This window comes from Fusarium phalaenopsidis (genome assembly GCF_050370095.1).
Source record: "Fusarium phalaenopsidis strain FUZ10S chromosome Unknown contig_32272, whole genome shotgun sequence".
Classification (NCBI taxonomy): Eukaryota; Fungi; Ascomycota; class Sordariomycetes; order Hypocreales; family Nectriaceae; genus Fusarium; species Fusarium phalaenopsidis.
This window is the reverse complement of record NW_028145420.1, coordinates 74,300-86,266: the sequence shown is the minus strand read 5'-3', so window position 1 is coordinate 86,266 and position 11,967 is coordinate 74,300. Positions and strand designations below refer to the sequence as shown.

The 11,967-nt window shown below is 52.0% G+C and overlaps 2 protein-coding genes across 2 annotated transcripts; one reads left to right on the top strand and one right to left on the bottom strand.

Annotated features, from left to right (window-relative positions):
• Window positions 1-3,971: 3,971 nt before the first annotated feature.
• Window positions 3,972-6,015, bottom strand: LRP88_00078 (uncharacterized protein; the record flags this gene model as incomplete). The annotated part of the gene is made up of 2 exons (XM_083236798.1): window positions 3,972-4,439; window positions 4,762-6,015. 2 exons carry the CDS (start codon window positions 6,013-6,015, stop codon window positions 3,972-3,974), a joined length of 1,722 nt encoding a protein of 573 aa, XP_083107415.1.
• A 694-nt stretch (window positions 6,016-6,709) lies between these two features.
• Window positions 6,710-8,147, top strand: LRP88_00077 (HNH endonuclease signature motif containing protein; the record flags this gene model as incomplete). Its single annotated transcript, XM_083236797.1, has 4 exons — window positions 6,710-7,019; window positions 7,073-7,310; window positions 7,361-7,466; window positions 7,527-8,147. The coding sequence occupies 4 exons, from the start codon at window positions 6,710-6,712 to the stop codon at window positions 8,145-8,147; spliced, it is 1,275 nt and encodes a 424-aa protein (XP_083107414.1).
• Between the last annotated feature and the right edge of the window lie 3,820 nt (window positions 8,148-11,967).

The following is an 11,967-nucleotide window of genomic DNA, read 5'->3' as shown; positions in this document are numbered from 1 at the left end:
AACGCAATTCCTTCTTGCCACTCCCTCTCGACCCCTAGCCCGAAGTCCCAGCTGATTAGTAATACAATCCAGCCAATAAGAGGCCACGTATAGATGATATCAATGAAGCCGGCCAGGTTGAGAGTCATATCGAAGGTGCGTTTTTGAGGGCCTCTTGGAAAGCTGTTGTGAAGCTATTTTCAAGGGCTATGATCAGAGGGATTGAAGTCAGATGATGAGAGACACGCTATTCCTAATCAGGTAAGGCTGGAGGGGAAATTAGCGCGGGCCCACTTTGCCAAGCCCCTGAATTTCTCGAGTTTATACGGTAGTCTATAATCTTGCCCATATCATTTGGTGAGAAGGTGCTGCTATAATCATCCATTTCTTTTTTAAATACGCGTCATCTTCGTCTAGCTCGTGTTCTAGCAAATCATCGTCGAATACTTTATGCATGCTCAAACCCAGAATGCCCTTCCACTTTGACCAGTTAAGGACCTTCGAGAGCATCTATTTAAGCACAACGGGATGCCGTTTATCACCAAATCCGAGCCGTCAAGTAGCGATTCCGTCGGTATGCCTCTTCGAAACGGACTATGGTGGTCGCATGCACCTAAAAAACCGAGGTATCTGATAACGCCCGTCGGACTTCATGCCCGTAATGGATCGCGACCTGCGATTTCCTTTGTCCTTTAGCAACGTCTTGGGTCATAGGGCAAGCAGCCTACCCGATGCCACCGAGCCCGACCAGCGCAGCCCGGCTACGCTGTTTGGTCTTGCAGCCAGAGTAAGATGTCCGTCCGCTCAACAAACTTGTGATCGGGTGGAAAGAGGACGGTCGAGAAGGGTCGGGTAGGTAGCTAGAGAATCAGCGACCCAGAGGACGAACATAGGTAACGGTCAAGGAGTTGCGTCTTGGGGGACATGCAGACTGAGGGCCAGTCGCTACAGGGGCTCATCCACTGATCTAGCTTAGAACACTACGAATGCGGTCGGTCGGTTTATTGAATCTAATTGTTCTTGTATGCCGCATGGTTTTAGTTTCCCGGTCGTTTTAGGCTTCTCGCTAAAGAATCGTGGGCACCATAAAGTTTGCCTTACTAGGAAAATTTTAGGCTGTAGTTAGAAAATAAATATAGTTCCTCACATAGTGAGGAATGATAAACAGAGTGAGAAGACAAATGTAGGCATCGGCTTGGCTGCACTAAATGGCATAATCGCGGACACGCTGCTTGTTTGTGCCCCACTTGCCGTCTAGCCTCATTACTCCGTACCAAAGAACGGAATGGTCTCCCTTCCCGGGCCCAATTCCTCGTCAGGATGCATGTCTCGAGCAGCACATAGAGGGTCGTTTGACCACTGACCACCGCTCGGGCCCCCATAAACGTGGCATAGCTGATCACGCGCCCCCGCAACCCCCAGTAAGCCATCTCATTCAGCCAAGGTGAGGTGTAGTAGTTTAGACGGCAAAGTGCATGACTGTTTTGGTGTTATGACAGGTTTAAGGCATTTCCGGCAACATTGGTTGGGAAAACACCACATCTTGCCGGCTTCATCTACCTTGGCTACTACTGGTAGATAAGCAGCTCATGGGTCTTCGTATCGTGTGAGGTAGGGCAGGAAGCTCCATTATAACCAGCACGAGGCGGGCCAGTGTGCCTTCTCACGATTTGATTTGACAAAGTGTGCGGGGTGAGCGATGGCTTCAGCTACCCACTGGTGCAACTTTCAGTGTCCGACTTGTTCGGCTGCCAGCAGTTGGGCCACTAAATGGCGTGTGCTTACATCCCCCCTGCTTGTAAGACTCAACCCCGACGAGGCGGCTGTGGTGGCTGCAGATGGTCACATAAACCGTCAGAGGTATTCGGGAATAGTTCACATCAAAATTAAAAACGGCAATAGATCGACGCAGTTTTCTCTTTCCGGCGAGGGTCCCCGGTCCGTGAGCTGTGGAAGCTGACCGAAGGGCCCGGTTCCTGCATCATCTCAACCGTTTCTATACTTCTGTCTACCTTCGTCATGTCTCGACCAACTACCTTCTCGAATACCATCCATCTGCACGACTTTGTCGATGACATTACAGATGATCCAACTCGGCAAAACGCTCCCCCCTACGTCAAAATCCAAACCGACATGAACATCCTCGAAGAGGACGGCTTCTGAGGCTCGCACATTGACATTGACCCCATTCACACCTGCATCCACGCTTATCTGACACGAGAGGAGCGGGAGCTATACACCCCTAATACCTTTTTCTACGCTCATGGCCGCTTGTCTGCGGCCCAGTCCCCTAGTAGCGTCCTATACATTAGTGTTCAGGCCCTCAGCCTAATGAGGTTCGTCTGAGTTGCCAGCTGATCTCACTCTTACTGATCTTCCCAGACACCCTAGTGACGATGAGTACCGTCGATACCTACCGGCCTACCGGGGCAGCGGTGCCCCATGGTGACCGTTATCGGGTTGATCCCGTCTACGGGCGACAGGACCGGTGACCTGTCCGAGCCTCGCTGCTTTACCGTCGAAACAACCGTCTACGACTCTTCAGAGTCCGCACCGGCGGCGTTCTCCGTGGCTTTCTTCTTGGAAAGCACGAAGCGCTGGCACAGAGTCAAGACGCGTACGGCGGGGGCTCTCTTGAGCATCACGGCCAAGATTGCTGGTCGTACCACCGACACCAACCAGCTGGCCCTCCTTGTCCTCGACTTGGCCTACCTCCCGAGGCCTGCGCCGTCCTCTACTCCGAATTCAAAGCGAAGCGGTCCCTCCGCTGGGATGGTCGAGCCACTCGGTCCACCCCTTCTAAGAGGCGACGAGAGCGCCAGCGCCGCAGGGCCTTCCTACGAGAGTCAGCTCCCACAAGCCACAGAGGTTCGCTCTCATCTATCGATTGCCGGAGAAAGCGCAAATCCGTCTGCTAATTCCCCGTCTCTATCGACCATGGCCGATGCTGACGAGCCTTCCATCACTTTGGCTCCTTCTCCGGGCCAAGACAGTGGGATCAGGCCGCATCGCAATCGCCATCCCCCAAAGTATTCTCTCGAAGACTAGGAAGTTGCGTTTATGCCAAAGTCCTCATGAATTTCCTACTATTAAAATATGCAACTCAGTCATGCAGTTTGACTCTCTGCCGTTTCTGCGACTTTATGCACACATTCTCTCTTGTGTCTCTTCCACAGTATCCTACCGCCTTACACCGACGCACTTTTGACTTCGTTCCCACGTTCCACATACCGCGCAACACGTGCCTCTAACCTCCGCCTCGCCCCCTGCTCCAGCCTCAAACATTTCTTCTTGGATGGCCTGCCGCGTCTCGGATTCGCATTCGGCCTTCCCACACACGCCATTGACGATAACTTCCCCGTGCTTGGCCTTCCGAGCACAACGGAGTTGCGGAAGACCGAGTCACGGGAATAGGCCGGACTATAGGCCCCCTCAAGTAGGGTTATCTAAGGCCTGTTCTGAGAATGCATATCCATGCATAACCGATAAACCGCGGCTTCTAGGACGGGATGATTCACAGCGTAACGTGCTATAGCTAGTGCATGCCTTGTTGGGTAACGAAGCGAATGGACCCTGGATAATGGTGCTTGATAACGCCGATTTCGTTGATGTATTCTTTCCGAGACGAAGTGCCCATGGCTCATGCGACCAACCGCTGGTGACGTTTATACCGGAGAGCGGCCGCGGATCGATCATCATCACACCCCACGATATGCGGCTGAGAGACTGGCTGGTCCGGACGCCATCTACAATGTGCTAGTCATGGAGAAAAGCCAAGCCCTGCAGCTTTTCCGGGTGGCCAGATCGTCATCCGGCAGATCCACAAGCACATCGAACGACTGGCAAGGGGAAACAGAACATGCTAAACACTAACACCACAGTTGACTACTAACATGTAACAGCCTCAGGTTGACAGACCATGCTTCAGCTGCTGGGGATAGGATGCTGAACACTTGGAGAGATCGGCCTTCAAGCAAGCCTGCCAAGCAGAGTCAAGCAAGCGGGGCTAGAAAGGGGACGAGCTGGCAAGAGTCTGGACGAATAATGGGGAAGCGAAGCCAGCTCAGCGTAGCCAAGGTTAGAGCGAGTGCCAGGGATGCTGTCTTGGCCCTGAGCTTTGAGGTGGCGATTTCTATGAGGGAAGTATACCCAGTGGCGCCAATGGTGGCGTTGTAGACAAAGGCGAAAAGCAAGAGGAAAGCCATAGTTCCCTTGATGGCTCCTGGGCTTCCCTCAACAGCCAGCCCACCAGTAATCAGATGAAAGGCCATGATCACAAACAGGCCAATCAGAGTCAGGGGTTTTCGGCCCACGCGGTCAATGAGGCCCCAGAAAGTGAAGTTGCCGAGCATTGCGAGGACCTGCCCGGCAATGCTGATCTGGAAGCTCTTCTTGGCCGTGTATCCAGCAAGCTGTGCGTAGTATACGACATAGCCAGCGGAAACAATGCCGCACAGGCCCTGCATAGACAGAGGCGCAACTCCGACGAGAGTGCGGCGGAGGTTCGAGTTTCAGAAACCATTCCATATAGGACGCGCTCTGGGTTTCCAGACGAGAGCGCTCGAGAGTCCATTTGATGACCGAGGTTGACTTTTCTGCCTTGTGGCGCGATTTAGATCAATATTGCTATAGTAGTAGGCCACTAGTACGGATATAAGTCCAGCGTTAGTCGGAGACTAGGTATGGACGTTTTGCACTACCATCACAATGATTGTTGGCATTATCGTCGTTGCTGGAGCCGCCTTGACTCTGATCAACGTTCGCTCCAACGAGGCAACCTACGTTCGTGAACTCATTCTCATCATCGCTCCAATCTTCAGAATCTTCAGAATCTGCGGGTTGGAAGATCCTCTTGATCGCTTGAGACAATGTGGGATGGGTTGCATTAGCCGAAAAGAGCTCGTGGAGCTCTTTGCGTATTATGTCGATTGGGTCGTCAAGGCCTGATTTCTCCAGCTCTTGTATCATTTCTACCAGATAGCAAAGTGTGTCCACGCTCGGGGGGATATAGGTGCGTTTTTTCCAGGTGTACTCCTTGGAGAGAAGTTGATATGGGTGAGCATGAGCTGAATTGAGAAACTTGAGGATCTTGTCACAGTTTTTCACCCTGGTAAGATACGGTGTTTTGGAGATGCACCGTCCCTTCCGGGAGGCGTCTTCGATGTCCTCATGGTGTCTCTTGTTCGCGATTTCTCGTTCCTCTTTAACCACGGCCGCCAGATCCGGCCAGGTGCGTTCCCAATAACCATGACTCTTATCAATCTTGTCCACAGGTACACCCTTAACACACTCGGGATACGAGTAGTACCCATTCATATGCTTACAGAACGGGCTTTCCGGAATACTCTTTTCCAGGGGCTTCTCGGAAGGAGTAGTGGTTGATTGAGGCCTAGGTTTGGCAGATTGAATTGACGGTCGAGGAGAAAGGGGTTGGTTTCGATCGTTGAAGTTTTGCATTGGCGCTTGCGAAGGAACCGGCTCGGCCTTGACATGTCCCAGCCGTTTGACTGGCTGGGCGTTTATTTTGCCTGATTCCTTGTGTCGGTTCTCCCCACCTTCTGTTGCAGGGTGAAGGGGCGCGTCCGAGGAGACAGTATCACCCCAAGTGGAGTGCGTCATTTGACTGATGATTGGATTGGAATCCGTGCTGGGAAGGGCACTGTTTTGTTCAGGCGTGTGGGCGGCAGCTCGTGGCTTGTGGTTATGACTGCTGTTCTGAACAGTAAAGTGCCATTGATGGCCGAGCTTCGCTCGCCGGACGGCTTTGGCCCGAAAAGGGCAGTCCGTCTTCCGGGTCGATGGTTTTCGTTTCTTGGCGGTGCTCTTGTACCGGACACCGCCGCAGTCGCAAACAAAGTCGTACCTGGCGGGCTCTCCGTTAGAGTAGTTCCCAGTACGTCGCGTGACAATTTTGTAGCCCTGGCCCTCAGCAGCGGGCTGAACGGCGTCTATCAAGTCTTTGAAGGTACTGTAGACACCTTCCGGCGGGGGCAACATATTCGGCAAGACGATGACTTGAGCCATGGTGGCGGTCATAATAGGAGTTGATGATATAGAGGTGTGGAAGCGGCATGAGAGACTTTGGTGGAAGGCACACAATATGGCTGGAGAGAGACATGGCCTTTATAGTAAAATAGGTCAACAAAGATCGTCGCCTTAACGATAAACCCTCTTTAACGATATGCCTCGCTTTATTACCTCTCAAAGGGGTGTCCATGCCCCTTTCGCTGCCCCACCCCGCTCTCATGGTTTAGGTATAGATAGAATGACTCCAGAATATGCTAACAGGAGACTGGCCCGACCACACTTCCATGCGCGGATATGCTAACTTAATTAGGGAATCGTCACAGTCGAGCGATGACCCCATGGATTGTTGAGATTAACAAGCAGCTACAACAGGAATATAGATCTAATCATTAGAAAAAAAAAGCATTCCCATGTTCTTTAGGCATTAATCTTCCGGAAAGGGCCATATAAGATAAGGGATCTTGGCTGTGTCTCTGAGGATCTACTACCAAATTGCTCCCTGGACTGAGGCGCTGACATGATTGTCCGGAGAAACTTCGGAGGTGAGACGTTGCTGTGGATACAGCCAATTTCACGCGATCATGATCCCCAACCTCACACACACAATAAACAGGGGTCATCGAGAATATCTCACGGCCTCACTTGTCCGCAGCAAAAAGTCTCCTATTACACGCTCCATCACGTCACTACAACATTTCACAATATGGAGCCCTTGCCTCCACTAGACCCCCCGTCTCGGAACGGACCCCAGATGTCCCCCGTAATCATGTTTCGGCACCCAGCCTACCCTCGCGATCTCCTGCGCTTATCCCCAGTTGATGGACCACAACACGACGGAGTAGACTATGACTGTGCTCTCATCTCCTGCGGCATCGTCACCGGTAATACCTGGGCGACCGGGTGGCTAGCGACCATGGGAGTAGGTAGTCAGTTTGTGCGTGTCGAGAGGCCCGCAGATGGCATTCTGAGGGAACAAAAGTATTACTACTTCATTGACGACCATGAGCCCAGCTGTATGAGTTCCCTAGCCTCCATGTTCGAGTGCTTGAGCTCACTTGTGGTGCAGACAAGTATCCCATCATCCCTTCATTTCACCACTGGCGTTTCCCACACGACGCGCTTCCAGACCTTTGGAAGGACTTTGAAATAGCTCCGCCTCCTGACATCAGCGTCAAACGGAAGGACGAGGCCGTACTAGCTCGCGACAACACCTGCCGGATGACAGGGCACAAGGCCGCCCGCGAAGTCGCCCATCTCGTGCCCCTCGCCGACGGACACTGGTTCGACTCGAACGAGATGCGCAGGTATACAATCAACCACCTCTTGACACTCCAGAAGCTAACTTAGTGCCGAGATATTGCGAACGGCAGCTTGAGCAACCGCCTGTCGACGACCCGAGAAATCGCATGGTTCTGCGACGGGACCTCCACTACCTCTTCGACCAGCGGCGCTTTGTTTTCGTCCTGAAACGGGACAAGTCACACCAGCGCCAACTTGTATTCCACGTGTTGGATGACTAGAGAACGGACGAGCTCATCAACATGTACCACAATCGGCTTCCGCAACGGCTCAGCGGTATCGCAGTCGAACTGGTGTTTGCCCGTTTCGCCTGGGCTCTGTTTACTTCGCAGGCATTTCCTCTCTTTGATGGCCTCACGAAACTCGCCGTCCGGCTTTTCAATCCAGAGACGACTGAGATCAATGACCGCCATCTCAACCAGATGGACATCCGTGACAAGCTGAAAGTCTGGGGGCCATACCGAGCCCGCAGCGCCAGTCCGACGAAACGGTCACGTTCTCAAGCCGCTGAGGATAAGGCATACTATGGTTGGGAGTCGGATCAGAGTGCGAGCGATGATTGTGAGCTCACTGGGGAGCCCGAAGAGTGGCCTGGTCGTGGGCGCCGCCGGAAACGCAGCTGGGACGAGCATTTACCTCCTGAACTTGTCGGCTCACTAGGAGCGCACAGCCCTTCGTCTCAGTCGTCGCACCCAACGGACGACATGCATCAGGGTGATGTTGCTGCTGCGGTATTTGCGCTGCACTCGGCGCATACGAAAACCGAGGATAGTGCAAGGCCGTCCAAGCGTGTCAACATTGAACCATCGAGGACAACCCACCTCGGCCGTTCGAGCCATTAAAGGCAAGTCCAGGCTCAGTATCAACAGTCCTTCCCAGTATAGCACCATCGCAGACGGAACAACGGAGAAGATCAAGTCACGCCGCACGAGGTCGGCAGAAACTCGACAGCGTCCGCCAGTGATGACGACCCAGGTTTGCTATCTATGGTGATAGCAATCGGGCTTCACAAGGAGACAAACTTCTGCGCGAAGAATCCCGAGTTAAGACCCTGACGGACAATGTCGCTGATGAAATCTGGGGAGCCATGTCTCCAATTTGAGGCATGATGTACCCACAGTAGCTCTGGGAGTTCTTCGTCGACGGCTATCTCATTCTCGCTCCCTGAGAGACAGCGTCAGGATATACCACGACACGTTTAGGAAAGCCCCGTAAGCAGGTTCTAGCAGCACCGAGGCGGCTTCATTCGTAACAGGGACAAGCTTCTCCCTGATGGACTTTTCTTCATATACTCCGAGTTGGGGTCGCTCTCAGGGCCCTGTTTAGGAACAAGTCCCTGACACAACTTCTCATCTCACAGCCGAGCCAGTGCTTCTAGCAAACACAGAGGGCAATGGGCGTGACGGGCAGTCACCTTTCCACGTATTTATCTCGATTGTAGTCACGGGGACTATCGTGCTTGAGAATCTCCTATATATTTTTACATATCAATGTCAGGAAATTGAGAAGAACACTTTTTACTCAAGTATTTAAGTCGGCAGTGGGGCGGTGACCGCAAAAACCAAAAGCGGCTGAGATTGACCGCTAAAATCTCATTGCCTGCAGCATTTGAGTTGACGACGACGTCAACAACTTGCAAGACGAAGAGGAAGAAGCAAGCCCCATCACAGTCGAGGAGCCCTCGGTCGAGATCGACCACGACGGTGTGCTCCAGGAACAGATTGCCGTGGGGTCTCACGTAGCCCGGCGCGAGGAACAGGTCCTCGGCCCCGGCGATTTCGGGGAGCAACTCCAACTTGCTGCCAGCATCCAGCGAGATGAGCCACGCCCGTTCCAAGCGCTGTTTCAGCGCCTCGCAGTCGCCGCGCTTCCCGTCCAATCAGGCCTGGAGCTCAGAAGGAAACCCGCGGGACCCCAACGGCGAGGGTATCGCCTAGCTCGTCTGAATCGCTGTGAAGAAAAGGTTGGCGTGTTAGTCAACCGGTAGATGTAAAGGGAGAGACGACTGCCTTACTACTGGTTCCAGAATATGTAGTACTTTCCGCCATACCGAAATGCCCACAGCCCCTTGGTGCCCATGGCAAAAGCGGCAGCGTCGTGTGCACTGTTTGGGTACATATATAGCAGCGCTAGTCGGATTGCATGACCTCGTAGCGACAAAAGGGCATAAGAGTCAACAGAGGCAAGAAACACGTATCAAACAATGGGGATAGTGTTGCAAAAGGTCCTCCTATGATCAAACAGTTGAAGGAAAAGAGATGAATAAATAAAATATTAGCAGGCGGGGGGCGGGGGCAAAAGACAGCCTGGAACATGGGGTACGGATGGGATGGCCCCTGTGACAATGGAGAGGCATGGTTGGTTGAAACCAAGGAACGGGCCCCGTTTCGGTCTTTGATTCTCAAGTAGCCTGCTTTTAGTCGCCCAACTCTTGACCGGCGAGTTTCAACAGCCTGCATGATTCATGAGCCAATGGCAAGACGTCCCTGTCGCCTGGTCCGAACACCCCCACTACTTAAATTTCACAATAGCCTCATCTTGTTTTCAAATCAAATCTTAGCCGATTGCATGAGTCATGGCTCCTTCTCCTCCTCCCCTCGATCGTTTACGCCTTGCCTCGCCGGCCGATATCCCGCGCATCGGCATCGTCGCTGCTTCTGGATTTCCCTATTCTCCCGTCTTTGACTGGGAGCGCCCAAATCATGCCAAGTTTCCTCAAGATACCCTCCTTTCGTATCGCCACGAGTTCTCGGCTGTCATCAAAAGTCCCGAGCACATCGTCCTTGTCGCCACCGACAAGTTTGATCCCAACGAAGGAAAAAAGACCAAGGCAATCATACCGTCTAACAATGGTTGGCCTACACCTAAACCTCATGATGAGGTGGTTGTCGGTGTGGCCTGTTGGAAACTCCCGCCTGGGTCAAACAGAAAAGGATCCTTTCAAAATGATGACGGTGCATATACCCATACTTTCCATTCCTCCCCGGTGTCTAACTTATCCAATCAGCGCCTTATCCTGAACTCCCGGAAAACCCAATGAGAGACATGGACAAGGACCACTGCGACGCGCTTGACGAGCGCTGTGAGGCGGCGGAAGAACAGTGAGTCACAACCCGAGCCTATGTTAACACATTTCTCCATCAATAAATACCTATCAGTCATCTTAGGTACTTCCAGGGTCTCGCTACAATGGAGATGGTTGTCGTACATCCCGCGTACTGGAGACGCGGTCATGGAGGCCGTCTAGTTCGGTGGGGCATCGATCTTGCCAAGCTAGACAAGGTTTGCCAAGGGGTCATTGCCGCCGAGATGGGCAAATCGCTTTACCTTTCTCTAGGTTACGAGGAACTCGAAGACTTGCACCTCGGGGGCGTTCACGTCTCAGCCATGCAATACCAAGTCAAGTCGGGCTCTGCTGTGTAGCGCCACGACTTCGTCAGGTCTGCCATAGAGTACGGCAATCCTTATTGTGCTGTGGTTATTCAACTGAAAGCTTCGTTGAGAAGGAAAAGAACAGTGTATTGGACCACCAAGATAAAGGAAAAGCATGCGATCGGTCAACCCTGTCATTGTCGACAGGGATGCGATAAGCGTGTTCTAGACGCATTCTTCAGCTTCAACGTTGAGGAAGATTGAAGCAAGTGCAAAGGCAAAAAGGGGGGTTCATGCCAGTTAAGGTCGTTCTGGACAACTGGTGTGTTGCGAATAATTTCGACGAACCGCTTTCCGTCTTCGACATTGGCAATCACGATGCGAGCGAGGATGTGGGTGTCTTCTTATCAATAGTTTCCGGTGGCTAGCACCAGTCTTTCTTCTTTTTTTTCATCAATAACATGCTCATTTCAACACGGCGGAGGGGCAGTCGCGCACGAAAAGCAAGCATGATGACCTCTATCGGGATGGTCGTTCAGCTCCTCAAAATTGAAGTGACCTGAAATCTGCATTAGTCTGACAGTGCGTTCACTCATGCAAGCCCACACCATCCCCTGGCGTGGTCAACACAGTGTCCACAATTTTCCTGGTGTCAGGCAGTGCGTGTATTCGTCCATTGGTCGAATCAGTGTCTTCGTGGTGGTGTGTTCGTGTTCTCGTCAAGTATCTGCCTCTAAAGGACCTGTCGCATAACATTCATGTGGTCTTGAGGCAATCGTTCCATGATGTCTTTAGAAATACTCTGGTCTTTGCCAGTGTAAAAAGTCCTGAAAGGCGATAGAACCTATCGTCGTGGGGGAACAAACATAAAGAGATTTTTCATCCCACTTTTCAAACTTCCATTGTTCAAGAACGTAATTAAGTGTCTAATGAGGGAGGAGCTACTGAGTGTAATTGGGAGTTAATCTGGAGGGCTAGCATTATAGGCCCTTTAGTTTGCCAACAGAAAAACTGCCGATATATTAAGTGAACATTATCTATGATGATGGAGTTAAGATATATTGATAGCTGGATCTATCTAGGAGCAGGAATGGCTAGGAATACTCCTGGGATAGAAAGAAAGATGTATGATTAATACTTTGGATCCTCGATTTTGCAAAATTCCCAGATAGCTGCACGACCTTTATGGTCTAGTGGCAGCAGACTTCCCCCGTTGTCGCATTTCAAAGACTTCAACTGTCGCACTACTTTTTCCGATCCCTGAATACTATATCTGTCCTCAGCAAAGAT